The sequence below is a fragment of the Vitis vinifera genome, chromosome 1 (assembly GCF_030704535.1).
Source record: "Vitis vinifera cultivar Pinot Noir 40024 chromosome 1, ASM3070453v1".
In the NCBI taxonomy this organism is placed as follows: domain Eukaryota; kingdom Viridiplantae; phylum Streptophyta; class Magnoliopsida; order Vitales; family Vitaceae; genus Vitis; species Vitis vinifera.
The window spans coordinates 6,893,216-6,920,989 of record NC_081805.1 but is presented as its reverse complement, the minus strand read 5'-3'; the positions used below and the strand labels follow the sequence as shown (position 1 = coordinate 6,920,989).

Here is a 27,774-nt window from a genome sequence, read left to right as displayed (position 1 = left end):
CAAGGTCCATAGCTCAAGAGTTGAAATGGTTGAACTAATCTTATTACCACAAGCATTATTTAGAGTCAAGAAATAGACTTCATTCAATAAATAATAATCTTTCACACACTTCACAAAAATTTCAAAATGATCATAAACATATACTAAAAGCTTTGATCCACCTAGAAGAATAGGGCATTTGTAGGCATAACTTTCTATTCTCCACTTTAATCTTTGCTTTGACAAGTGGAGAGTAGTGGAGACACTTTGGAAAGTTATCTCTTGTGATTGCTTATACTTATAAGGTTAACGTTCTTCAATTGATCAATGCATTGGCTATTACTCACCTAGTTCGAACCATTCATGTTTACATTCTCAAATAAGCCATAATCAAGGGATGGGAAATTAGGGAAACTCCTTCTACGATGAACTCAATATCAATCAACAATCTTCTCTATAAAACTCTCAAGCTTCAAGGTAAAGTAAATAACCTTGAAGATAGCAAATAGTTGACAAGGTTTAAGGAGACATTGACACCTAATTTAACCAATGGTTAAATGAGAATCATATTTTAAGTCCAAATAAGTTGCTTTCAACTCATCTATTTTATCTCAATTTCTAGTTCAATTACTTTTCTTTGGAAAAAGAAACAAATGACATTGAGAAATCAAAGCCTTAAAGTTAACATAACCCAACTTGAAAAAAATAGGGTTGGATAAACTTCCAACCTGAGAACAATGATTCATGATGATACTACTCAAAATAAAAACAAATAAAAATATTAAAGGTATTGTTACCAGGAACCTAAGAAGAAGCTTTGACTCAAAACTTATATAACTCTCTCAAGAATCACTAGATCAAAGTTCAGCATAACCCCATTGCAAAAGAATAGACTAAGATTTAAGATTGGTTTATAAATAGTCAAAATAAATATTTGCACAATAAACCTTCATGAGTATACACCACACTGTCTTTACATAAATTTGATCACTGCATAACATTCCTATTTTAAGCTAGGTAGCCTTATTTGAAGGCTTTTACATATGCCTATAGGTAGAAAGGAATAATCACACTCTAACTCTTGAAGGAAAAGATTTGATCAACTACCTCCAAAAGAATATGTAGGAGAGTATAAACTTCTTCAAATTAGAAAATGAAAATAAAACACTAGAATTGAAGACATGTTAATAAGCACTACAACAACTACTCACCGATTCTTAATGAAATGGTGAACCTATAAATCTAATAGTAATTTTCACATTAAAGTTATAATATTCACTATCCTAACCTCTTTGAAAATACCTTTATGGTTTAGGTTATTCCTATACTAAACTAAACTCCATGGTTGCAGGTGAAGGTTTTAGTACAAATGCCTAAGCATAGATCATCTCTATTTTGAGTTGACATTCACATATTTAGGCCCTTAAATGTGTCCTTGAGCTGATGATTTAGACTTTCATTAATAATTCAAGTTTGAAAAGTTTAGCATCAAACTGTCTCAATATGAACAATGTTCACCTATATCTTTGCTAGTATCTTGACTTTGATATAGGAAATTCCCAACCAATATTGCAAAAGTGGAGCTTAACCCAAAACTAAATCCTTAATTCACTAAAAATAAAGAAAGGTTACCCCATGAAAGGATTCTTAAGGTACACAAAACTAAGCTAAAGTTTTTTTTTTTTTTTATTCTTATTCCATCATATGAAAAAAAAAATTGAGTTAAAATATGTTGCTAAACTACCTAAGTACAAAATATGAATGCGCAACTTGCAAACACTACTGCCATTATTTCTAAAACTCTTAACTATGCACACAAACAAATATAACCTCCAACAATTGCACACATAACTACATATCATCCACAAAAGGACAAAATGATCTAATAAAAATAACTTAATTGCAAAGTAAGATCGCATACATCATGTCAAGAGAAAGTTGATAGTTATCATAGGAAGAACAATTCAAAGACGGCAAAATAACATAATTGAGTAAGAAAAATGTTTAAAAGAGTCATATATGCTAAAAATAGGATGTGTAATAAGTAAGACAACAAACACAACTCGAAAGATAAAAAAAAAAAAATAAAACACAACATGTGGAGCTATAAACACAATTAAAAAAAGATAAACTAAAAATAAAATGCAGCTGACCAAGTTGCGAAAACAACTTGACAAGCTTAAACTAGCAAAATAGTTTGATGACAATTGTATTGAGGATGATAATAAACAAATTTCTAATGCTTGACAATTGTGACACCTTTGTATTGTAAATATGCAATACACAATGCAAGAAAAATAGGAATACCCATTCTTTTATCCAAGAAATTCTACTTCATCTCCAATTATATGCCTTTTATCATTTGAAACACCTTCACAATATCCATATCTTTTACAGAAAGTACACTGCAGACATGAAACTTCCTTTTTGCCCAACCTATTTCCTCAATGAAAGTTCAATAGATATCTTTTCTTATTAGCTAACCAATACTCTATGCTGCAATCAGTTTTTAATGAAATTTAATACATAGTTCATTGTTTGTATAATAAAAGAAAGGAAAAAAAACCCATGTTATGAGTTCAGAAAAGCTTTACCACATTATTTTATTAGTCCCTAAGTAATACATTGGAGTAAATATCCAATACTACCTTTATATATACAAAAAATGATTAAAATTATATATTTATAATAATAAAAAATTCAATGACCCATTAATTATGCTTAATTATATTAAGGGAGAATGACATGAAAAAAATAAATGACCGAACACTAAATAAAAAAACATGAAATGATAAAAGACGAAATTACAATAATAAAGAAAATATACAAAATAATAATAAAAATCAACTTCAATTAATATTTTTATAAGTTAAGAATAATCAAATATTAATAATATTAAATTCTCTTAATTTAAAAAATAATATTTATCTTTTTTTAATTTTAATATATTTATTATTTCTTTTTTAATTTATATAAATTTTTATAAAGAAATAATATAACACAATCGCTTTCCTTCCCTATCAAACTTTTCAAATTGTGTTTTTTTTTTTTTCAAACATCAACTGTTTTCGAATAACAATAAGGTTATGCATGAAGAAGAAGGGAAATGATAGTATTCATACCTTTATACTAATATATATATATATATATATATATATATATATATATATATATATATAATGATAAAAACTCACATGGCCAAAAGGATTAAACACAAGGATGGAGAAAACAAAAGCAATTAGATGTGATTTGCCTTCAACGTTAGCTAAAGCCCCAAACGTCCAAAGGAAAAATCTTACTCCTCAAGTGACCGAGGTGGCATCCGTCTTGGCTTTTTCACAGGCTATACGACATGCGTCACTACATGTCTGTAACTTGGCGTGTTTCCAACACCAATCAGCACGCTCCCATGCCCTGCATTACGCCAAAAAACAAATTTTATAAGGTCTCTTTTCTTTTATGATACCCATCTTTTCTTTTAAAATCCCCCTTTTTCTTTGTGTGTTTGTTGATACCCATCTTTTGTTTTCAAATCCCTTTTCTTTTCTTCATTGATACCCATGTCTATTTGAGTAAAAGCAGTGTCTTAATTAATTGCTGGAAGCATTATTGTGTGATCCATAGAACAGGGGTGGTTAAAGATGATACCAAAAATGATGATGGAGTCCTTAACTTGGCATTGGCTTCATGAAATCCTAAATAAGAAAGTGGGGAATATCCTTGTTTTGATCACTTAGGAGTTCTTCCTAATCTTAAAGTCAATACGATCAAATTAATCAATTATAAGTGAGATCAAGTTAATCATTTTTATATGATTCGATGTTATATTCATATTTGGGTTTACCTATATACAATACACCTATTTTGGGTCTGGGCTCTTAGCTCAAATCTAATCATCTCTAAACCTTTCGTTATAAACCTATACTTCGATCATTTTTCAAACCTTTTATTTTTTTTTTTAATAAGAAAAAGCATTGCTGAATTCTTAACAATTTTAACAATCCAAATACCGATCACATGCTCAACAAGGCAAGTGATTTAAAACTTAAGGCCAAAACCTTCTCCTTTACCCCTATTTGAAGGCTTGCTGAGAAAGACAGACTTCAAAAGGAAAAACAAGGGGGTCATGTCACCCAACCCCAATATAAATAGAATACTATGAGGCTCTTCTTGCATCTATCTAACTAGCAGTCAATACAAATCCCACAATGGGGAAGTTCTTCTTCTGCTTCTTCTTTTCCTTTCTTTCTATTCTACCTCTTCCACTTCTGAAGCCTGTGGTGGCTCTACCACTCTACACCAATTCAAGGTGGATAGTGGACGAAGATGGTGCCCGGGTGAAGCTGGCATGCGTGAATTGGCCATCCCATCTGGAAGCAGTGGTGGCGGAGGGCCTCAGCAAGCAGCCAGTTGCCATGATCTCCAAGAAGATTGGGTCCATGGGGTTCAATTGTGTCAGGCTCACTTGGCCACTTTTTTTGGCCACCAATCAATCACTGGCCTCCCTCACTGTTAGACAGTCCTTTCAGAGGCTTGGCTTGCTTGAATCCATTGCCGGCTTCCAAGCCAACAACCCTTCCATGGTTGATCTTCCTCTCATAAGTGCTTACCAGGTGCGCCAGTTAATTTCTTCATTATTGACCTAATTTGTTTATGCAGTTAGAAAAATGAAAAGCAAATTAATGACAGTGAAAAGCACTTTCTTAGGAGGAAACCTTATCTGGTTTGTAGTCATCGTGTTGTCTAGAATCCAGATACCGCACACTCATTGAAAAGATGCCAAGGATTTTTGGAGCCTTGTATAAGGATTTTGACTCTCTCAAGTTTGTCGGCAATAATTTAAAATTAAAAGAAAAAAAAAAAGGGGGAAAAGAAATTAAGGCATGGAAGCAGACTCGGCATAGACCAAACAGCAGTAAGTTGAAGGGGCTCCAAGGCTCCAAGGCCCCAGATGGCAGTGCCAGGAAAATTGAATGAATCTATTTTGATTGGCTAATTAGTATTTGAAATCTGTCTCTTGTAGTTAGAACTTAGAAGTGAAATTAATTGATCTGTTTTTCTTTGATTTGATTTTTAATCACTTTCCCAAGTACATCTCCACAATGATCAAGAGTTTAAATTTTGATTAGGGCATGAAATTAATTGAGTTTTGAAATAAGTTAAGTCGATATATTAGCATAAAGACTGACATTCACATATTACCATAATTTTAGTCATACTGGAATGATGGCTCCATTTTACACCAACAATTATGCACTTAAAAGAGGCCATATGCCACGTACAGTGCAAGGAATAGATAAGATTGGTGGTTAGTCAATGATAATAAGACACCGCAAATGGCAAGAAGGCACCAGACCCAACGCCTGTTTTGTATTGATCTAACAAGTTATTATGGCAGGCAGTCGTGTCCGGCCTTGCGGACAACAATGTGATGGTCATACTAGACAATCACCTAAGCAAGCCGGGCTGGTGCTGCAGCAGCTTCGATGGCAATGGCTTCTTTGGCGACCAGTACTTCAACCCAGACTTGTGGGTCCAGGGCCTCACCCGGATGGCCACCATGTTCAGGGGCGTCACCAATGTGGTTGGCATGAGCTTGAGGAATGAGCTCCGAGGCCCCAAACAAAATGTGAAGGACTGGTACAGGTACATGCAGAAAGGAGCTGAAGCAGTGCACTCAGCTAACCCAGATGTTTTGGTCATAGTATCGGGCTTGAGTTACGACACAGACCTATCGTTCGTCCTGAAGCAAGAGTTGGAACTGACGTTCACAGGGAAATTAGTGTTCGAGATGCATTGGTATGGATTCACGGATGGGAGTGCTTGGGAAACCGGCAGCCCCAACCAGGTGTGCGGGAGAGTGGTAGAGAGCGTAATGAGGAGAGGAGGGGTTTTGCTAGAAAAAGGGTGGCCATTGTTTGTGAGTGAGTTTGGGGTGGATCAAAGGGGTACCAATGTGAATGACAATAGGTATTTGAATTGCTTCTTTGGCCTGGCAGCTGAACTGGACTTCGATTGGGCATTATGGACACTGGTAGGGAGTTATTATACGAGAGAAGGGGTTATTGGGTTGGAAGAGTTTTATGGTTTGCTGAATTGGAACTGGTGTGAAGTCCGGAACTCAAGCTTCTTGCAGAGGATTTCTGCCCTGCAGTCTCCTTTTCAAGGTATTGTTGGTACTCATGTGTAGTGGGCCCTCTGAAGGCAAATTTGCTTATCCATAGCTAAATTTCTTGTTTCATGCGAAATGCAGGGCCAGATCTATCCGATGCCAGGCCACATAAAGTAATTTTCCATCCTGCAACGGGTCTTTGCATTGTATGGAAGTCAGTGTTTGAGCCATTAACGCTGGGTCCCTGTCCGGAGTCGGATGCCTGGAGCTACACCCCCCAGAAGACCTTGATAATGAAGGAAACGTATTTCTGCCTTCAAGCAGATGGGCCAGGGAATCCTGGAAAACTTGGTATAATATGCACTGAACCTGGTTCAAAATGGGAATCCATTTCAGATTCAAAGATGCACCTATCAACTAAGCTGGGAGATGGTACCACAGTTTGCTTGGATATAGACTCCAGCAACAACATTGTCACAAATGCTTGCAAATGCTTGAGTGGGGATAATAAGTGTGACCCTGGGAGCCAGTGGTTCAAGATTGTCAACGCCACAAATATTTCAACAAGACCTCTAATTCAGATCAGCTCCAACTTGGATTTGAATGGAGCTGAACATGCCAGCTAAAAAAAGCAAAAAGGGTCTGTCGTACGCCTATACGTCCTGAAAGAGGGAATTTTTTAGAGAAAATACTAAATAAAAAGAAGCTCAAAATCACTTTATCAAGCCTCATTATCTCCCTCAGCCAAGGGCTTTTTAAACTAAAAAATGTTCATTCTAATGGGCTCACCTACATGCCATCAGTTATATATCTTTCTTGTTTACCAATTCTTGCGAGTACAATTCTGGATGCCTTGGCCCAACCCATCTACTTGGAAATGCAAAGGAAACCAACTCCATAACAATTATGCAAGAGGTCAAGCAGCATGTTACTGCCGTTTTGATCTAACTTTCAGAAATCACAAATAGGGATGTAAAAATGCTCAAAAACAACCAACACCACCCTCTTGTATCTGTCATCGGTACTTCCCTTTTAACAAGCCTGGGCCAGAGTGCAGTGGCTCAGGCTCAGGCTCAGTCCAATCAAGCCTACATTTACTGTCTAACACCAGTACAATCCAATTTATTTCCCACACAAGGATCTGATGATTTTGGCCCAATCAAGCCTACATATGCGGTCTAAGAGTGCAGTGCTGAGCTCAAATCTTTTCCATATACAACACTAAAATCCTAATAGATTCAATTATACAAGTTCGTTTTACCCTCCTTAATTTTCCAGAAAATTTAAGGATGTACGCAAATGATGAATCTCAAATAGCCCAGGTTAGCAAAATATAATATATGAAAAACTGAAAACTGACAGTTGAAATTTGATGACAATTCATCCAAATCTCCAACTAGATTTAGCATACATAATGAAAAGCTTGAAGAGATGGAAGCATAAAGAAATTGATAGAAACCATACAACTCAGTTCAATCACAAAATTCACTCTTCCATTGCATCTCCCCCTTCAATCACTTCAACTTTTTCTTTCAGTGGAGTAACCTTGGTCAAGAGAACCTCTGTAACAACAAATAGTACGGTGACATCAGGTTTTTTTTATAAAGTCCAACCGAAAAACACATTAACTTGCATACCAACTATATAGTGTGGCTTACTTGTAATTTTTCATCCCTTGTTACATTTCAATCGAGATACAATTAGAAAACATTATACTACACATTATATATGAGAATATAGAATCAGGGCATATGTATGTTATGGAACAGAAAATAGGATTGGTTGGCCATGGCCCTAAAAAAGATTTGTAGGGAGTGGCATCAATCATTATAATTTGTCCAAAATCAAATAATTGTCTGTTTGATACACTTCCTAGTTTCTGTTTTTAAAAATAAAAAATAGTAGTAACTTCTATATAAAATATAGTAACTCTTATATAAAAAACATGAACTTACCTTATGGCTTAAGAAATCACTTCTAAAATTTTGCGTAAAATTTTTTTAACACCTCAATTCTTTTATCCAGTTTTTAAAGTAATTATCTTCTAAAAGTAAATCTAAAAAAATTGTTACATTTTATATACTTGTGACTATCAATTTTTATTTTTAAAAACAAAAAACAAGGAGTGTATCCAAACAACACCTAAGTGATAAGAAACATAGAAACACCAAAGAATTGTAATTTTTTGGCAGGATAGTTTCAAGGCAGTCACAAACAATGTTGGAATAGTAGATGGCTGGCTAAGAGCTGAGTTTGATCATGTCAATGATAAAAAGGCAGTTGTTGTCCCTTTTGATGGGCAATTATTGGCCTTATTTCTTATGATAACCAATTAAACCTAATCAAGGTTAGATGTACCATTTTTCCTAATGAAAAAATGATTTGTTATATCATTTATTGAGATTCAAAATAATAAGGCCAAGCCATACAACTAACAATACAAGATTGATTATAGAGTTATCTGACTTCTCTAAGGCAATAATAGGTAGTAAGCCAAAAGTGATGTCAGGTGAAGTTACTAACCAATTGGCTTGGGAAATGAATATCCTTTTGCACTCACGTAGGTGCGAGGATTCGGCAGCTGGTGGTTTCTAAGGTACTCCTTATGGCCCTGTACCAGCAAGCAACTTATAAAGGGAGTTCCAGAGCAAATCCCAACAAACAAGAGAAAGGATATATGCATACGAAATGAGTATCACTCTTCTTAATGGGATTAGGGAAGAATCAACAAACCTTGGTTATTACACAAACATCTACATTGCTTCCACTCCCCAAGTCATTGAATATGCCAGAGCAAATAGCCTCGCTTACTAAATTTATTCCCTCTTCCCTCTGCAGACAAATACTTGGAAACTCATTTTCCATGGAAACAAACTAAATGCATCATCTATTTCTATAACAAATAACCATCACTTGGTTTTGAAGAAGCTCAGCTGTTCCTTAACTATTACCAATGTATCTTCCACAGAAACTCATAAGAATACATAATTAGCTTCCATTTAGTAACGAGAAGCACAAAGTTAGACAAATTAAAGCCAGTTCTAAGAATTACCAAACTAAAGTATGACAACTTACAGTCAACCCTTCATGATACTTTGACTCAAATACGGCCATTGCAGCAAGAGAACCAGAGCCCATTGTGGCAAAGGGCAGTGTGTCTGTAGATCCATGGGGGTAGATCTGTGCAATCAATAATTCAATAATGAATTGCTAATACCATGTAAAAAGAAAACAATATACGGTTCATATGCCCATAATTAGAATCCAACTAACAGTGTGCAAATGTGGTCCAGTGCAATCAACTCCACCAAGCACCAAAGCAGCTTGAACATAGCCTTGATAACTGGACAATTAACAAAAAGTTAGGCTATTTCAAATCATCATCCAGTTACACATGAGTAAACATCTAACACTACCAAGGGCAATACTCCCAAAATACATACCTAAAAAGATGAGACTTCAGAAGGGTAAGAGCTGTCACAACCCTTGATTCTCGACCAGTATGATAACGATGTAACTGCAGCTGGGAACTAACCATGTCTGGGAAGACAAAATCAAAGCATACAAATGATAATGATCTTATGAAAACTTTAAAAAGAAACAGAAGTGAGTAGCACAAATAACAACATGCCAGTACCATCATATAGAACACAAAAGGTACCTGTTACTGCCTCTGTATCAGCTGCAGTTCCTGCTCCACAGCAATAAATGTTAGGTGCCATATAATGAATTTTTTCACAATTCTTATCACAAACTATGGGTCCTTCAGTGGCCCTTGTATCTGCTCCAAGAATGACACCATCCTGAAGATAGATTGAGAAAACAGTATTAAAAAGTGAATGGAAATAGTCTATCAAAAAAAGTGAATGGAAATAGAACTAAAAGTACAAATTTTTTTTTTTGACAGATAAAGAATCAAATTGTATTAAAAGGAGCCCGCCTCTAGGGCTCAAACAGGAGAAAAATTTACCAAAAGAATTAGAGCCTCAATCCCGACTGATCAAACAAACTCGCTAAAGTCAGAGGACAATCATCCATAAACAATTCAGTCTCTAACTAAAGGAAGCAAATAAAAAAAAAAAAGTCAAAAGTACAAATTTACTTCAAAGTCCAGGTAGGGGTAATGCAATCAAGAGAGAAGATTTAAAATTCATTCCTGCTTGCGATACCTTCTGGTATACACTTCTAGAACCACCCAAACCCTTCCCAACCCCAGGCAAAAGAAACACACCAAAGACAGTGAGACAGCCTGTTAATTTCAAATAGGGTTTAAAGTGATACAACCTAATTAACTAACTGTTTGGATTAGGTCCTTAATGGACTACATGGTTTACAACTAAACAGAAGTGGGCAGTTTTAAACAGTTCTTGGAAGAAGTCCAGTACAAACATCAGACTAGAGCAAAAAGAGAAAAATACGGGGAAAAGAGATAAGAATGACCTTTCTCTGTGGATATACTTAAAAAAGGGTTTAAGGAAGACCCAGAGTATAAATTTTTGTAGAGAGCCACCAACATAATAAATTAAGGATAAATTCATGTTCATCTCTATAAGGGCCTATAAGCATGCATGTATTTAGAGAGAGGCTTTCAAAGTATTTAGGGTACTATGGAGAATCAAAAGACATCTATTTTAATGGACACATGCAGGCATATGCTTGTCCATGAATCATGTGTGTGTCAAACATTTGAATAATGAACACACCAAGGTGGCAATACAAAGAGATAGGGAGGAAGGAAAAATTGGAAAAATATGAATTGCATAGATTTAGACCACATAATGTAAAAACACAAAATATGACCAAGCCAACTACTTGGACTTAGCTCACAACTAAAGATCACCACACCTTCAATAAATTTCTTCGTCAAATAGGTGCATTATATACAGCGCTGATTCAGCACTGATTCAGTCTGTCCACCAATTTATTTGCTGGCCCTTTCATACATTTTTTTTAATAGGTAAAAGCAAATATATTAAAAGTGCCACTGGCCCTTTCATACAGCATTTGAAACTACGTTTATTAAGGATCTTCTTTATTGAACAAAACTCAAGGCTTGACAACTAGTTGAATGTCATAAAGAATGTCTATTTTATTCCTATTGTTTTGAAGAATAGAAATTCTTCCCCAAAAGTGGTGGAGGACCAAATTGTGTCTTCTAATTTCTTTAGTGATCCAGAAGAAAGGATTTTTTTTCTGTTCTTTTTTCTTTTTCAGGGAGCATGCTTTAGATTTTATTAGAGCCTAATCTCCTTGCTATTTATGCCAGAGGTACTGTATGTCTTTTGTAGACCTCTGATGTAATTCTTTTTGTTAGTTAAACATGTATAGATATAAAAATGGAAATATCTATGAAAGGGGTGGGAAAATTAGTAAATGGGGAGTATACAAGGAACTGTAAAAGAAGAAAAAATAAAAAGTTAATCAAGGAGCTCTCAGTGAACTCGATATAAAGCAAGCTCTCACCCCACTGACGGCCTAGACCAAGAGAATGACTTCCAACATAAATCTTTTCCCACAAACACATGATGTCTCTGCCTTAAAAAGTCCTCCATCACTCAAAGACACTAAAACAAGCTTAGAGGCAATGGGTTTCACGCTTTCCTCTCACATTATGGAAAAAGGAACCATAACAATAAGCCAAAGCTTCCTTCAGAGAAAGAGGCAATGCCCATGAAATGCTAAACATGGAGAATAGATTTTTTATTTTTTATTTTGTCATTACTATTTTCTTCTCTTCTTTTTTCCTTTCACTCTTCCTTTCCCTAGTATTTTCTGAGATGCAAATGAAGTCCTAAATTTTCACAAGAAATTGAAAGTAATTGGAACAATATGAGCAAAGATCTACCTAAAAGATTAGATCCATAGATAATAGTGGTCATTTATATGAAATATTTAGCACAAATATCTTCTCTTTTTTTCTTTTTAACATTGAAAATTTAACACTGCATAAAATAACTACTCATATATATCCTTGTGTTAATAAAGAGAAATTGAATACACAATTTCACAAAATGAAGAGTCAAACCATAGTTGTCAACTCATAAATGTTATTGTGTAATTTTTTACTGTTCTTTTGTATCATGAATCATATTACATAATGAAAATCAAACAGAAAAAATATCCATAGCAATAGTAATGTCAGTAAGTTACATTGATGACACAAGCCTTTGACAAGAAATTATAGTGCTTTCACATATAATCATTTTCTTTATTCCTTTCTATTTTGTTATCTGTTTCTAATTTTAACGTACATTCTAAATAACTAATATACTAATATTTTCTATAAGAAAATCCAAAATTAAATTTTCCTCAAAAACAATTTAAAATAGTCAAAGTTGCTTGTATTACAGTCAATGTTTAAAAGGTAAAATGTGGTTTTGAGGTGTTTTGTCCAATTGATGCGAGGTGTAAGCCTCAACCTAAATAAATAAGAAAAAAGAAAAGAAAAAATCTCAAGAAAAAAAAAAAAACTAATACAATCGCATGAAAATTGAATAATAAGAAAACCATACAATTCATAATAACCAAATCAATTGTTTATCATCATCACCTCCTTCTCTCTTCAAAAATCCAATTCTCTTTCATGGCTTCATCAAATGATCTTCAGGATTACCATTGTTATCACCATTAGGATCATCCAAGGAATCATAATCATATCCAATAACTCTATTATCCTCCACATCGGTGCTAAGTTTAGGTATTCTTCTCCATTCATCAATTGCAATGGTCTTTTTCCTTTATTCATCAATAATATGAAATTAATTATAAATGAGTTCAATCATTACAATGGCCAACTACTCCTTTATTTCTTTTTCTCAATCTCTTTCTTCCCTCTCCATTTAAAAAATAAACTGGCAACTAACTAAGCCCCTTACTTTATAAAAGGTTTAACCCTAGTTTTTTTTTTTCCCTTTTTCTTTTGGATAGGCAAAACCAAGTACATATTAATAGTGGCAAAGAAAAGGGTGGACTGGAGAATAATATATACAAAAGGCGCTAATAGGCAAGCAAAAAAGAAAAAAAGAAAAAAGAAAAGAAATGAGATCTAAACCACAAAAAGAAAGTTGATGCCCAAAAAAATGAACAATTAATAGGTGGTACAAAAGAAAGATGCCAATAAGATCTAAACCATCATATTTTCCCCTCAGCTTTTATGCTTAATCATTGTTAGCAGAGTGATCACCATGAGATGTAGAACAAATTAAAAAGGAAATGAACAAGTAAATTAAACTGATACAGGCTAAGATGGATGGAAAAAAAACATACCTGGAAAACTAGCCCAACAATAGTGGTTCCTGTCTTCCGAAAAGGTGGAGTCTGAACACCTTTTTTCGACAACATTTCATTCCTTCTACATAGGTCAAAGCTAAACCCACCCTTGGGAGGAACATCTACAACTGCCTTAGACATCACGCAAACCTAAAAGAAACGAAACACAAGCTAAGTTTACCCTTAGATGTTTAAAACAATTACATTGATGATTTCAAAATGCAAATACATTGATTAAGATTAGACAAGTTCGAATCGAACAAACCTAGAAGAGAACCCTATGCAGGGATTTCCAGTATATAAACCCTAACTTCAGGATTTTTACGTTCAAACATGAATTGAGAGAAGTAAAGCCTAAACATCTGCTTGGCTGATGAAAAAATGTTCTATAGATTCACAAAGAGAATAAACAAGTTATCTCAATCGAATCTTGTATAACTATTTACGAAGTTAACAAGAGCATTCGATTTCTTGGGTAACAATGTATAGCCAAAAAAATTCTTTACCCTTTCTTGGGTTTCTCAACATCCAAACAGATGTTAAAGGTTTCTCAATTACTATGACAATTAGAAACCTAGAGACACAGAGACTGACCTGAAAAATCGACGAAGATCTGAGTCTGAGGAACCAGTGAAGACTTCGCTGCGTATTGGCAACGAAAGCTTGGGGAATAAGAAAAGCAAGGGATTGTACCCTCGACGCTCAAGATTTCATTTTAGTCTCTGGCTTTTTGCACTTTCGGTCCCATATTTTAACTGAATTCACAATTATGCCTCCTATCTTTCAACTTTTTCTATTTCAAGCCCTAGCACTCAAGGATGAACGAGTTTAAGACATGTTTGACAAATATTTTTTAAAACAGTTTTATACTCTTTAAAATAAAAAATATATTTGATAATTAAAATTTATTTTTTAATTTTTATTTTTAAAAATAAAAAATATAATATTTTTAGATAATATTTTTAAATTATTTTTTATTTTTTCAGAAGACTATTTTAAGAAATAATTAAATAAAATATTATATATAAAAATTATTTTTAAAAATATTAAAAATAAGTTAAAAATATTTTAAGTTTCTAAACTTTTATTTTATAAAAATTAGAGAATAATTTTTAAAAATTATTTTAAAGATTTTTTTGAACTACCAAATAAAGACTTAGTTTTTTGAATTTTTTTGAAAAATACAACTAAGTTCTTGCCCATTTTAATATTATAGGTAATTAAAAGAATATTTAATTCTTTTTATTTTCATTTTCTTACAAATAAAATAGAAAAAAAAATATTTCTCTTAACAATAAATTATAAAAAATTATAATATTTATTTATATATAAATTATATTTATTTGTAATATAATTCAATTTAAAAAAAATATTATACAGGTATAATTTAATTCCTGCGCCAACTCATTTCACCACATTTAAATTTTACTGTTATTTCTAGTCGATTAAATTTTTAAATTTTTAAATTTTGGATAAAGAAAAAAAAAGATTTAAATAATATATTTAAATATTTTGGATACTACTTGCTTTTCCTACTAACATCATAACATACATTTTGGAGTCTCTATAGGTTATAAAGTGAGGTGGGTAACGACCCAAAGCCTAGGCCCGGGTTAGGCTTTAAAACCTTAAGCCCAAATGAATAGTTTATTTTTTCAAAATACAAGAGAAGAAAGTTTGGGCCTATTTGGGAATTGTTTTTGAGATTGCTTTTCTGTTTTTTTAAAACAAAAAACATAGAAAACATATTTGACAATCAAAAATTGTTTTCCATTTTTCATTCTTAAGAAAAATAAACAAGGTGTTTTCATATAACATCTTTTAGTTGTTTTATGTTATTTTTATTTGTTTTCTAGGAGTTGTTTTAATAAATAATTATATAAAAACATAGAATAATTAAAAATAAAACATTAAATATAAAATTTGTTTTTAAAATATATTTAAAAATATTAAAAATATGTTAAAAACATTTTAAGTTTTCAAATAGACTTTTTTATACAAAAATCAAAGAATAGTTTTTAAAAACTGTGCTAAAAAACTATTTTTCAAAATTATTTTCGAAAACAGTTACCAAACAGACTCTTTATTGTTCTATTTGGTTTTAAAGAGCTGATGATATCATCAAAGGTGAAAATTATTGGTTTTCATGAATATATTAGGAAAGATCATAAAAAAATTTAATTAAAAAAAAATGAGTAGCATGAAAATTAATTAAAACTAATAAAAATATTAGAAAAAAAACTCCAAAAATGATAGAAAAATAATAATTCAAATATTAAATTTTTTTAAGGAATAAATTGATATATGTATAATAAATTTTTCATGACTAATAAATTTGGTGAAAGAAAAATTATGAGTCTTTGTTTGCATATAACTCATGTTTTTTTTTCTTTTTTAAATTTAAAAACTTTTATATCAAAGTAGAATATCTTATACAAAAATTGTAGATTTACTTTACTTTAAAAATCATTTTCAAAAATTTGAAAATTTGTTGTGGTAATTTTTTTTTTTATATCTACATGTTTTTAAACAAATTTTAAAACTATTATTTTTCAATATCAGTCTCTAAGAATTCTTAATTTTTATATAAAAGCTACTATTATTTTTTTATTTTAAAAATAAAAAATAAGAAGTACGTGCAAACGGATGCAAAGAGATTGATTTTCTTAAGAATTAAATAAATTTTGTTAGGATTTTAATTATATCAACTTAAGATAATCACCTTAGGGTGAGTGGATTGGGGGGAGAGGGGTGAATAGGGGTGATAGTTACTCTTTTGCAAATCTAAAATTAAAGAATAAAATTGACAATTGTATAACAAATACAGTGTAATATGACCTACATCTACTGTTTTCAAGCACCTAAGTAAAGGTTCTATTAAAAAGACTTTTAACTCAAGTCTTTAAGCTTTCTAAGTGGATTATGGTTCTAATAAGCCATTTTGGACTTTGGTTCTAAATACCTTCTTAGATTATGGTTCGAAGCACTCTTTACAACAAAACTTTTTAAGACAAAGTCTCTAAAATCTTTCCTTTATATTATGGTTTTAAAACACCATCACAAGATATAAAAATGAATAAAATATTCCTCATTTACAATATTTACTCAAGTAGAATACAAATAAATTACAATTGAATGTTGCATTAAGATATGTTTGAAAGCAAATGCACTTTAAAAACATTCCCCCAAGATTCAAATAATATTTAAGAATATTTAAAACTCTTTCTTCCAACAATACAAGAAGTTTAAAGTTTTTAAATAAGAGTTAGAAGTCTAAACTAGTCGTTAGACATAGTTTAGGTTTAATCGATCGATCAATAGATCAATTGATTATCAATTGTTAAGGTTATTGTTACCCAACTGGCTTAACCGTTCCTTAATTAATCCTCAATTGGTTGAGGTTTATCCTCTACCAGTTGAATACAAGCTATTGGAAGAAAGAAAGTGCAAGTGCGCCTTGACTAAAACCTCAACTAGTTGAATACATGCTATTGGAAGAAAGAGAGTGCAAATGCACCTGATTGAACCCAATTGACTTAACTGGTTTCTCCTTACCTTAATGGATTGTACTATAAAGTGCACAAATTAAAAGACCTCAATTTGAGGGTTAGAACTTCAGACCATTTATATTCAACTTCTTAAAACCTTTTAAAACAAATTTAGAAAGGATTAGAATTAGGGTTTTTAATAAAAGCATGAAATCATCTTATTTATAAAAGAATAAAATTGATATGGGCATTTGTGATTTTAGGTGTTTAAGTAAAAATGATATGCATGATCCCACCAACAACCTTACAAAGAAATACTAAACAAATGGTCTTGATTGATTTCTTTTTAAGATCTTCTCATTCTTCTTGATTTCTTTTTGGTTTGATATGTCTTTAATTGTTTATTTGGAAATCTTCTTATCTAAACACACTTATGCTAAATTATTAATTTTAAACTTTATTTTGTTATCATCAAAATCAAAATTAACTAAACCTTGGTATTATAATCTTCTCATTTTTTATGATGACAAAACTAAGGTTGTTAAGATACTTCACCCTAATATATGCTCTTTAGTCTTAGAGAATATTTAAGTTTAAAAGCTTTAAAGAATATGTTAAGGATACTATATAATCAATTATAAATAGTACAAAAAATAATTAACACTATGGCAAGATGTAGACATTAACTAGGATGCATGCATATATGATTAATTAAGCACATAGCATCAATATTGATGGGATTGCTAAAACAATTTAGTATTACTTTTTTATCAAGTTAGTAACCTATTATTATTTTTCCCCTTTTTTGTCATCAATAAAAAGTCTTAATAAAGCATGAAGAGGGAATCATAATATCAAATAAAAATGATTTTACAAATGTGAGAATTAAGCATACATCGTTTTTCATGAAAATATGCAAGATAAAATTATTTTACTATTTTTCCCATTTTTTTTCATTGAAAAACGTTTTTCAAATAAAAGTTTGACCGAACTTAGAGCATTATCTAATTTAAAGTATGATTTGGAAAAATAATGTAGGAGAATGTGAGAACATATACATTTAAAAGAAAAATGTAGCATAGAATGCTTAGGATAATACCACATATAGCATGCAAAATACAAATGATATTATCAATTTTGCATAAGGTATTTATAACAAAATGTCTTCTTTTAAATCCAAACCTTAGGGCAGCAATTATACCAATTTCATCAAAAGGATTTAACATTTTTTCTGTGTATGACCATAATTCAAAATATATTATAGTTTGTATAGCTATGTGATTTAAAAATGATTTTCTATTTTGAAAAATAAAAAACCGTTTTTAAAAATATCTAACTTTGTTTAGTCATTATTCTCTTAAAACAATTTTTAAAAATAAAGTGAAATAAAGAATAATTTTTAGAGAACAAGAGTTTTTTTCATTAGTTTTTAAAAACAAAAGGAAAACACAGACCCATTTAGCTATATTTTCTTAAACTTGGCTTTAAAAACTATTTTTAAATTAAAGAATAAAAATGGTTTTTAAAAACAAGTTTCAAAAAACATGGTCACCCTTAATTTTGCCACATCAAAATTTCCATTCAATAAAATAAGATGACAAAATCAATTTAAAGCATTCTAAACTAAGAATAAAAACTTTTACCCCTTTTATACACATTTGGTCCTTTGATGATAATTGATATTATCTCCATTATGGAAGATTTTTTAAGTGTTTTATCAATTTTTCACACTATCTCATGACATGTTCCTTTTTACAGTAGTAGTAAAACTCTCTAAGAGTGTAATTGGAAATTATCATCTCATATCATAATATCTTCCTCATGGTTTATTCCTACCACGATATGATCTAGACTTCACCATAGGATTTTGCCAAGTATAAGAGGAACTACTTAGTCGTTTAATAATTTAATCACTGAAAGTACAATTGAGATCTCATTCACAATCAATGTCATCTTTCCAATTAAAGGTGTAGTCACCAATTTCTTATATAATTTCGATAGGAACATTAATGAAACAATAGCTTGACGTTGCTTATTAATCTTAACCTCTACACTTAATAATTAAGTTATGCACTGATTGATAAAGCCAAATGTATATAGAGTCAAATGGGTTAACCCTTGATAATAAGTTTCTCAATCTTAGTCAAACTCAAAAAGTAATTTACCTAACCCTTAATTCTATAAATATCAACTTTTTTTTAAATAAAAATAAATAATTTGAGTCAAAATTACTAATAAAAATCACTTAAAGGTTCACCTCTATGTATGAATATCTGATATCTGTTGATTTCTTTCTCTATGTCAAATAATGTATGACGAAAAAAATTAGTATTGTTAATTGATGTATGCTCGTGGTTGTCATTTCTCTCATCTAATGTGATACATAATTAATGGAATTAATAACTTATCATCTGTAAACTTTAAATGAATGAAAAATTTCACATTCCCATTATCTTTGAGTTGTACAAGAGTTATTAGTGTATATATTGACATTAAATATGTACTACAAGTAACTTAATGCATGTCACAAGCGGCTTAATACCTCTTAAGTTGGTAGTCAACATGTTGAATTGTATTTAATTATTTTTAAATTTTATATACAAAGAACAAGGCACCAATTACATTCAATTTTAAAATTTTAAATAAATACTTCACTTACTTCATTTATTTATTTTTAACAAATAATTCCACTTAAATTTAATCTAAAATTTCATTGTTTCCCCAAACCAAAAAAGTGTGAAGAATAGTAAAACTAATGTAAATATTTTCGCGTTAGGTTAGATTACTTACCTTTGTTCAACCTTGCCATCTATTTTTGCTTATTTTTCTCTCAAAATTGTGTTGTGATGATTGCAAGAAGGAGAAGACATTATAAAAGAGTGTATTATGAGATAAGAGAGTATTGGCAATGAGAGAAAAATCAACTCAATCATGATGGTAATAAAAAAAATGAGTTGAGTTCATGAGAGAACAAAATCAATTAATGTGAATGAGAAGGTTGGACAAAATTAAAGAAATGATAGGGAAAGATACTTCACAAGAGAGGCAAAATGAACAAAATTAAAGACATAACAGAGAAAGGTATTCATGAAAGAGACAAAATGAACCGTGAATAAGAAAAGTCGTAAAGTGAAAGAAAGAATATTTTCTTTTTTGGAGTAAAATTAATAAGAGTACAAATGTCCAAATAATGTCATATTTCAATAAATTATTAAATGAGATTATTTTTCCTATATGCGTTCATTTTGAGTCAATGGTTGAAATAACCCTTTAAAAGTTATTGTCTATTTTAAGGCAAATTTGTCTTATCTATATAAGAATTCTTACGTTTTATATATGTATTATTATAATTTTCAATTTCTAAAAACAAAAAATAATGTATCCAAACCCCACGTTAGGTATAATTATAAAACATTTATAAAATAGAGAATAAAAAATTTAGATTATGTTTGCCATGTGATTTATTAAAAAATAGCTTTCTATTTTTAAAAATAAAAAATTGTTTTTAAAAATTCTTTAAGAATAATTTTAAAAAACAAAGTAAAATAGAAAACAATTTAAAAAAAATAAGTAAAAGTTGTTTCCATCTGTTTTTAAAAACAAAAAGAAAACATATCATTCTTTCTCTCTCTTCACCATCTAATACCAATGCTAAAAATCTTTAAATATGATATTCCTTTCACCCGTGCTTTTCTAATTTTTTTTTTCCTAAAATTCTTCATTAAACAATTAAATTATAAATCAAACTATATATAATACACAAAAATTATTTTTAAAAATAACTTATTCAAACAAGTTTTTTATTTTTTGTTTTTTAAAAATAATTGTCAAACACCTTTATTTTTATAAAACACTAAAAAAGACAAAAAAAAAAATTTCTTGAACTTAGAAACAGTTTTTTAAAACAAGATTCAGAAAACACGGGTCATATACTTTTTCCACAAGTCTAAAGAAAAATGAACATTTCTTCCATCTTCATACCCAGGTATTTTCATCCATGTGAGGCCCCTTCTTATGACAAAAAAATACATGTAATATTAGATTAGGTAAACGCCATTAATTTGAAAGGTATATTTAATTAGCATCAGTTTTAGTATAGATACTGATAAAAGTAAAGATATATTCAATTGCACTGATGTTTGGTTGCTGAGAAACTGAATGAAGGAAAAAGAAACTAAAGTTGAGGTCTTCCATATGTATACAAGATCAGCTTTTTCCTTGTCACTCTCATACAGTCATACCAAACGCCCCATTTTCAACCTCCACATTGACTCTTTATTCCAATGCTTCGATCACTTAATCATTTCTACTTAACTTTTTATAAAACATTGGCATTTATAGATAACAATATCTTGGTTAGTGCAGAGGAAAATATTCTTAGCAGATGCATAGATTGGAAGGACCCAGATGGAAATAAGATGCTAATCCTTTCAATTTAATGAAGAAACTCATCTTCCATCTACCTTGTCCTTCACCTAACCTTAGAAGAAACCAAAGGCAGACACCCTTTTAATTGATACCTTTCTATTGTCCCAGCATCCAGACAGCCATTCTTAGTGCAGAGGGTAGTTGTGATTTTTAGAGCAACCTTCCTCTGCATGTTTGGCAAGCTTTTTACACTATGCAACACACGAGGATGGTTGAATTGATTTTCGCTCACTAACTGCACATTTTTTTTATCTATTTGAACTCCATGCAGGCTTTTTCCACATGTGGGCTCGATTAAAGCCATGGATAGAAGATGGAATACCTATCAAGGATGAGAATTCTGTGAGTTTTTCTGGTTCCATCCGTGTTTCATGGGATAGGTTTGGAATTAAAATTTACAAGTTAGGGGCGAGTTTGAGGTTTTTTGAAATTAGGACCACCAATTATATATAATAATTAAATTAAAAATATTTTAACACATAAAATAATAAAAAACTATTTTTCAAATAACATAATATAAAAATTTTAATATATTTATTTTTAAATTAAAAAAAATTATTATTTTTTAAATAAGCTATGTGGATGTGAGAATTATTATTATTTTTTAAAAAAAATTAAAAAATAAATAACATAGGTGTGAGAAATTCTTATACCTGCATGTCTTTGTTTAAATTTTTTATTAAGATAAGGATGAGAATTAATTTATATAAATCAACAAAGATTAGATTAACAAAGTGGGATCCATCCAGCCCTATTGCCATCCCTAATAGCTAGTCTCACTTTAACTAATGTCCCATCTGCTAACACCCACTCTCTATCTACATTAATAATCAATTAGGTGAACAAATTGTTTTGACTTTTGGTTTATACTTTGGCGTCGGTAGGGAACATGGCAGGGCTTTCAATTAAATGATGATGGCTTTATAAACCAGGGGTTGGTACCACAACCTCCCACAGGGCCATGGCCATAAGTCATGACAACTGACAAGGAGGCCTAACCACAGTATTCCTGCATTGATGGGCGAGCTGTGCTATTACAAAATTGTAAAAACGGTGCTAGGCGCCTCATTAAAATGGCTTCAAGACCAGGTACACCAAATCATACCTTATCATAAACCCTCCTTGTCCATTGTATGTCGTTGGCTTCTTAATTGATTGGACCAAGTCATTTAATCTTACAAGTACTATTTAAACCATTAGTTACCATAGTATATGATTTAAATTATGAAATATAATTTATTAGTAGGATGATGTTAAGAAATCAAGAAAGGATCATAATGAAATGGTTGACTCTCATTGACTTACATTAGATTTTGTGCAATTATTGTCTAAGCCTCATATAATTTAATTAAAGAAATTAAGCACCCAGGAAAGAATGATTATGAAAGAACAACCAATTCTACTTAGGTCAATAATTATTAGGTGAAAGATTAATAAAAAAGGAATGGAAAGAAGCAAAAACCACACCAATCAATCACAGCTTCTTCACCAAGACGTGTGAACAAGGCCTCTACACCTTTTGCTTGGTAAGTCCCAAAAAGAATGAAAGCGATTGTGAACTCCTAGAAGCTAATTAATTGTAACAAATTAAGCAATCCTTCCATCTTCAATATTTCTCATGAGATTCAACATCAAGGGCTTTACTTAACAATTTTTTGACTTCATAATTAGCATGATTATGTTATTAATTAATAATATATTTGAGAGCATCTTACTTGAAGTGCTCTCTTTATAAGCATTTTTGGAAGAATCATCAATCAATGCTTCATTGACAAATAATATAAATGATTTTTCAATTTTTTAAGAGTCAGTTTGATAGTAATTTAATTTAGTCTAAAAAGTGTTTTTGAAATAATATCAAACGTTTGATAAAATTTTGGAAACAAGTTAAAAATTTTGAAAAACCACTTACAATATTAAAAAAAAATCATTTATAATATTTTCTAGAGAAAAACTTTATTGGTAATTATTTTAAAAACACTTTCTGAAAAAACATTTCTATTAATAGTGGTTTGATAGTATTTCTAATTTTTTTAATAGTAGAAAAATTTTATCTTTCAAATATTAAATAAATTAAAAATATTTCCTAAAATCATAATCAAATGTATTTTAAATACTTTAAATAGAAATATTTTGATATGCACTCTAAATTTTATGAAACATCTTATTTTTATAAATGTTTTTGGAAAATACTTTCCAATAATGTCTAATATTACTCATAATTCTTTAAGTGTGAAGGAAAGACGACAGGAAAAAAAGAAAGCATCCAAACCAGCTCAAACACATTTTAATTAATTTGTTTATGTTAAATATCCAAGATTATTATACCAAAAAAAATAGAAGGACATGCACGATGAGAATTCATGCACGTTTGCAGGATGACTCTTAGACATTCACATATGTATATGATGTAGCCTTCTCATTAAACTTAGAACAGGCTTCTCAAAGCCAGGCCCCTCTGGTGGGTGAGTGGTGGGCATGCAATGCAAATCTACTTCGTCGTCTGTGTCGTACTCGTACCTGACACTCTATTTTCTCTTACACACTGTCCCTGTCCACCGCATTTACAGTTAAGTTTCCACTTTCCACCATTATTAACCCTAACAAACTCATGGACAAGATATAAAATAATTCATGCACGTTTCCTTAGTGTTTGACCTACCTCAAATATTTATTTTGAAGCTATATTTATTATTTATTGGCATTTCCATTTTGCAACGTAAATTTTTTTTTTTTGGTTAGTTAAATTTCACATTGTACGTACAAACTTGATGTGTAAAATTCATTAGTTCATATATATTGTACAACACGAGAGCAAACGAAGACGTACGTCCATTTGTTTTCCTCCCACTGCTACAACTCATTACACGGAGCTATTGAATTTATTTGATAGTGATTTTAAAAAGGGATTTTTAGCACTTACCTTATTATGACCTGACCAACCTTAGCTTAATCACTAGCTAGCTTAGCTCACCAGGCTCAACCTAGGCTTGAAAGTCACCAATAAGCCATTCTTCATGTAGAGTGTGGTTGTCATTTTGGGAATAACGTTATGACCTTCAACAACCTTAACCGAGTACCTCATCAGGATCGAAGCAGCCACCATTTTCATCTGCATGTAGGCAAACTTTTTCCCTATGCAAAGCCTGGGTCCAGCATTAAACACTGGATACTTAAACTGATTCTCACTCACAAGCTCCCCGTCTTTGATCCACCTCTCTGGCTTGAACTCCATGCAGTCTTTCCCCCATATGGACTCGATTCGAGCCATGGAGAAGATGGAGTAGAGGACCCTGGCCCCACGTTTGATGGGTGTGCCGTCTGGGAACACGTCATCTTCCATAACCTCTTTGAAGTCGATTGGCACAGATGGGTAGAGCCGCAGGGACTCTGTTAAGGCCGCTTGCAGATACACCATCTTCTTTAGTTCTTCCACTGTAAAAGCTCTCTGACTTAGGTCTTCCTTGTTGGAGTCGTACGGACCCAAGACTTCTTTGATTTCGCTGAGAATTCTGCTTTCCACATCTGGGTTTTTGTGTATTAACCAGAAGAACCACGCCAGTGCAACAGAGCTCGTGTCTCGCCCAGCTAAGATGAAGCTAATGCAAAAATCCTTGAGAAACTTGTCAGAGAAGTTGTTGTTTTTGCCTTGTTCCGAGTACCCAATGGCCACAATCCTGGACAAGAGATCACATCGGTTAGTCGAACTGCCGGCCTTACTCAATTCAATCCTCCGTTCTGTCACCGTCTTCTCAGCAAAATCATGTACAATTCGCACTGCTTCCTTGAGCCGCTTCTCAGTTCCTACTCTAAAGAACCTCATGGGCTTCCACACAAAAGGAGGCACAATGAACCTGAACAGTGTTGATTCCGTGGCTTCCTCGAAAGCTTTGGCAAAAGGAACTTCGGGTAAATCTAGAGCCAAGCACCCTGGATCAACACCAAAAGCTGCAGTGCAAATATTATCAAATGTAAAACGAAGAAGCACTTCTTGCAGATCAATACAATCTCCTGACTTTGCCAGCTTCTCTATCAGTTTCAACAGCTTCTGGTGCACCAAACCTTGTATGGTCTGAAACGAGTGCGCCACGAACGGACCCGAATGCATCTCAAAAGTCGCAAGTCGCCTTTGCTCCTTCCATGATTCATCATCTGCATTGAAAATGCCACCCCCGAGCAAATCATTGAACCTCTCTCTATAGTAATTGCCTTTGGGGAAGTTCTTGAACCTTGTCTTGAGCATGTACTCAATGTTGGCAGGATCAATAGTCATAATCCCGTAACTACCACCCATCCACATTCCCCTATAGTAGAATGTCCCCCCAGCTCGGATCAGAACTCTGGTTCCCCAATTGTAGATGTCGTTCATGTGGAAGAATACTGTTGGTATGATTCCCATCACCGGCCATAACATGGGACCTTTGTTGGTGAGTCTATGAAGTATAGAACTGAAGATGAATATGCTCGACAAAGCCACAGCTATGTCAGAAAACCATATATGATGAACCACCCAGTCTACTGCAGAGATAACAATCCTTCCAACCATTCTCTAATGCTTTCAGTTCTTGGAGAACCACGAAGAACGAAAACGAATAGGTGGATAGTAATGGAAGCCTGAGATGCTTTCTCTCAGCTAATATATTATATAAATATTACTTGACCTATTGATGGTGGAGCAAGAGAGCCTCACCAGCTTTTTTGACCCTCATTAGGTGGGTATTAACTGCAGTCGCTGACCCAGCATGCATGTCATTAGGTGGCTATTAATACTTGTAACTTTTTTTTTAAAAAAAAAATATTTATAAAAAATGGTAGTTGTAAAATTAATTTGAAATTTATAATAGTTGAAAATACATCTCAAAATCTATGGTGGTTTTTGAAATATTGAAGTTGTGATCAATTTTAATTTAGCTAAATCATATTGAAGCTGTTTTATGAAAAAAGAAAAAATTTAACATAAAATTTAAAATATGTCTTATACAATAACAAGAGTAGATAATAATAATAATAAAAAATAGAATAAGAACACAGAGTTACGTGAAAAAACCTAAGTAGGAAAAATCATGAAAAAAAAATTTATTATATCAAAATATTAATATAAAAAAAGATAAATGTGAGTGATTCGAATATAAGCATTATCATTATAACCCTAAAACTATATAACATAAATATAACCAAGCAGGTTCATACCGCAGGGGGTTATGAGATCTGGCCTATCAGGCCTGATCCCTCTGCTACTATTACAAACCTTCAAATATCTATATATATATATATATATATATAAACTTTTTAGTTTAGACCCAATAGATTTCAGGTCACCAAATTCCAATAATATGAGGTATTCAAGTTCAAGTTGGCTCTTCAATCGGTGTGGGATGTCAATATATTGCTTTGCTTAGGTCATATCTTTGATTTATATTCATATTAAAAGCATACAAGTTGAACATGCACTAGAGTCACAAGAAAAGGATAACGCTAGGGACAATGCAAAATATTAATGCCTACTGCAGAGTCTATATTTAGTCAAGTTTCTCAAATTTTGATAAGTGTAAGGCTGGTAAGATGTCTTTATTATCTCTCTACGATGTCTACATCTACATCTACATCTTTGTAGCCATAGGCAAACCAAATTATTCCTTCAAAGAATCAATTCTGTCTGAGCTCCAAATTTATCAAGCAGTCAGATCAAAGTTGGGAAATAATGTTGGTTAGAAGCTATTTCTTGTAAAGCTGTGAATTCTACGGGTCTAATGACTTAAAGAATAAAACTGCATTAAATTTCAGCCAGAAAAGGAAAAAAACTAACTCATCAAATCGATATCTACCGTACTTCAAATTTAGGTTATTAAAAATATATAATAAAGTTAAAATAATTGAATAACGATATAAAGAAATGAGATTGATATATAACCCATTAAGATCAAAGTATAAAATAAATGGACTTAATGTATAAAGAGATAAGACTAAGACATATTGTTACAAAGGAATAAGACTTAATATTAAATAATAAAACCCGAAATAAGAAACTGAAAGCAAACATAATAAAGTGTCCATCAGTTGCTTTGCAAGTCTAATCCTATGATGCATTCGGTCCACTCAATTTGAACACAAAATCCAACTGCTATAAATATGCATTTGGCAGATTTTACCAATGCAGTTAGGTGTTAGGAATTTAATTAGCTGCATTCATTGCTATATCATCATCCTTGTCCGATAGGAGTTCAAGTTTGATGGATATCATTCAACCAAAAATATTGACTTAAGAGTTAAGTTTGTGGGTTCCTCGTATGATCTCATCGTGAGGATCCAAATTCCAACCTATTTTCCTTTCATCCAATCAGCATCCACTGTGCATCTAGAATAAACCTTTATTTTCAAAGCCTTGATGAGTACGTTCAAGGTTAAATTGCCCTCCATATGATTGTGGTTGATTTAAAATAGTTATTGCACCGAAAACTAAGTACTTTAATACGGTTGACAAGGAGAATCAAAATCTAA

The 27,774-nt window shown here is 31.8% G+C and overlaps 3 protein-coding genes across 3 annotated transcripts; 1 reads left to right on the top strand and 2 right to left on the bottom strand.

Annotated features, from left to right (window-relative positions):
• Positions 1 to 3,792: 3,792 nt before the first annotated feature.
• Positions 3,793 to 6,918, top strand: LOC100244027 (glycosyl hydrolase 5 family protein). Its single transcript, XM_002285388.4, has 3 exons — positions 3,793 to 4,592; positions 5,378 to 6,146; positions 6,233 to 6,918. The coding sequence occupies exons 1-3, from the start codon at positions 4,188 to 4,190 to the stop codon at positions 6,715 to 6,717; spliced, it is 1,659 nt and encodes a 552-aa protein (XP_002285424.1). The 5' UTR covers positions 3,793 to 4,187; the 3' UTR covers positions 6,718 to 6,918.
• Positions 6,919 to 7,394: 476 nt separating this feature from the next.
• Positions 7,395 to 14,197, bottom strand: LOC100249199 (proteasome subunit beta type-7-A). The gene is made up of 9 exons (XM_002285379.5): positions 13,955 to 14,197; positions 13,358 to 13,510; positions 9,753 to 9,894; positions 9,535 to 9,631; positions 9,365 to 9,434; positions 9,167 to 9,271; positions 8,825 to 8,923; positions 8,615 to 8,702; positions 7,395 to 7,653 (listed from the first exon to the last, which is right to left on the bottom strand). The coding sequence occupies exons 2-9, from the start codon at positions 13,499 to 13,501 to the stop codon at positions 7,577 to 7,579; spliced, it is 822 nt and encodes a 273-aa protein (XP_002285415.1). The 5' UTR covers positions 13,502 to 13,510; positions 13,955 to 14,197; the 3' UTR covers positions 7,395 to 7,576.
• A 9,836-nt stretch (positions 14,198 to 24,033) lies between these two features.
• On the bottom strand, positions 24,034 to 25,938 carry LOC100250807 (cytochrome P450 86B1). The gene has a single exon (XM_002282149.4). It carries the CDS (start codon positions 25,820 to 25,822, stop codon positions 24,242 to 24,244), a length of 1,581 nt encoding a protein of 526 aa, XP_002282185.1. The 5' UTR covers positions 25,823 to 25,938; the 3' UTR covers positions 24,034 to 24,241.
• Between the last annotated feature and the right edge of the window lie 1,836 nt (positions 25,939 to 27,774).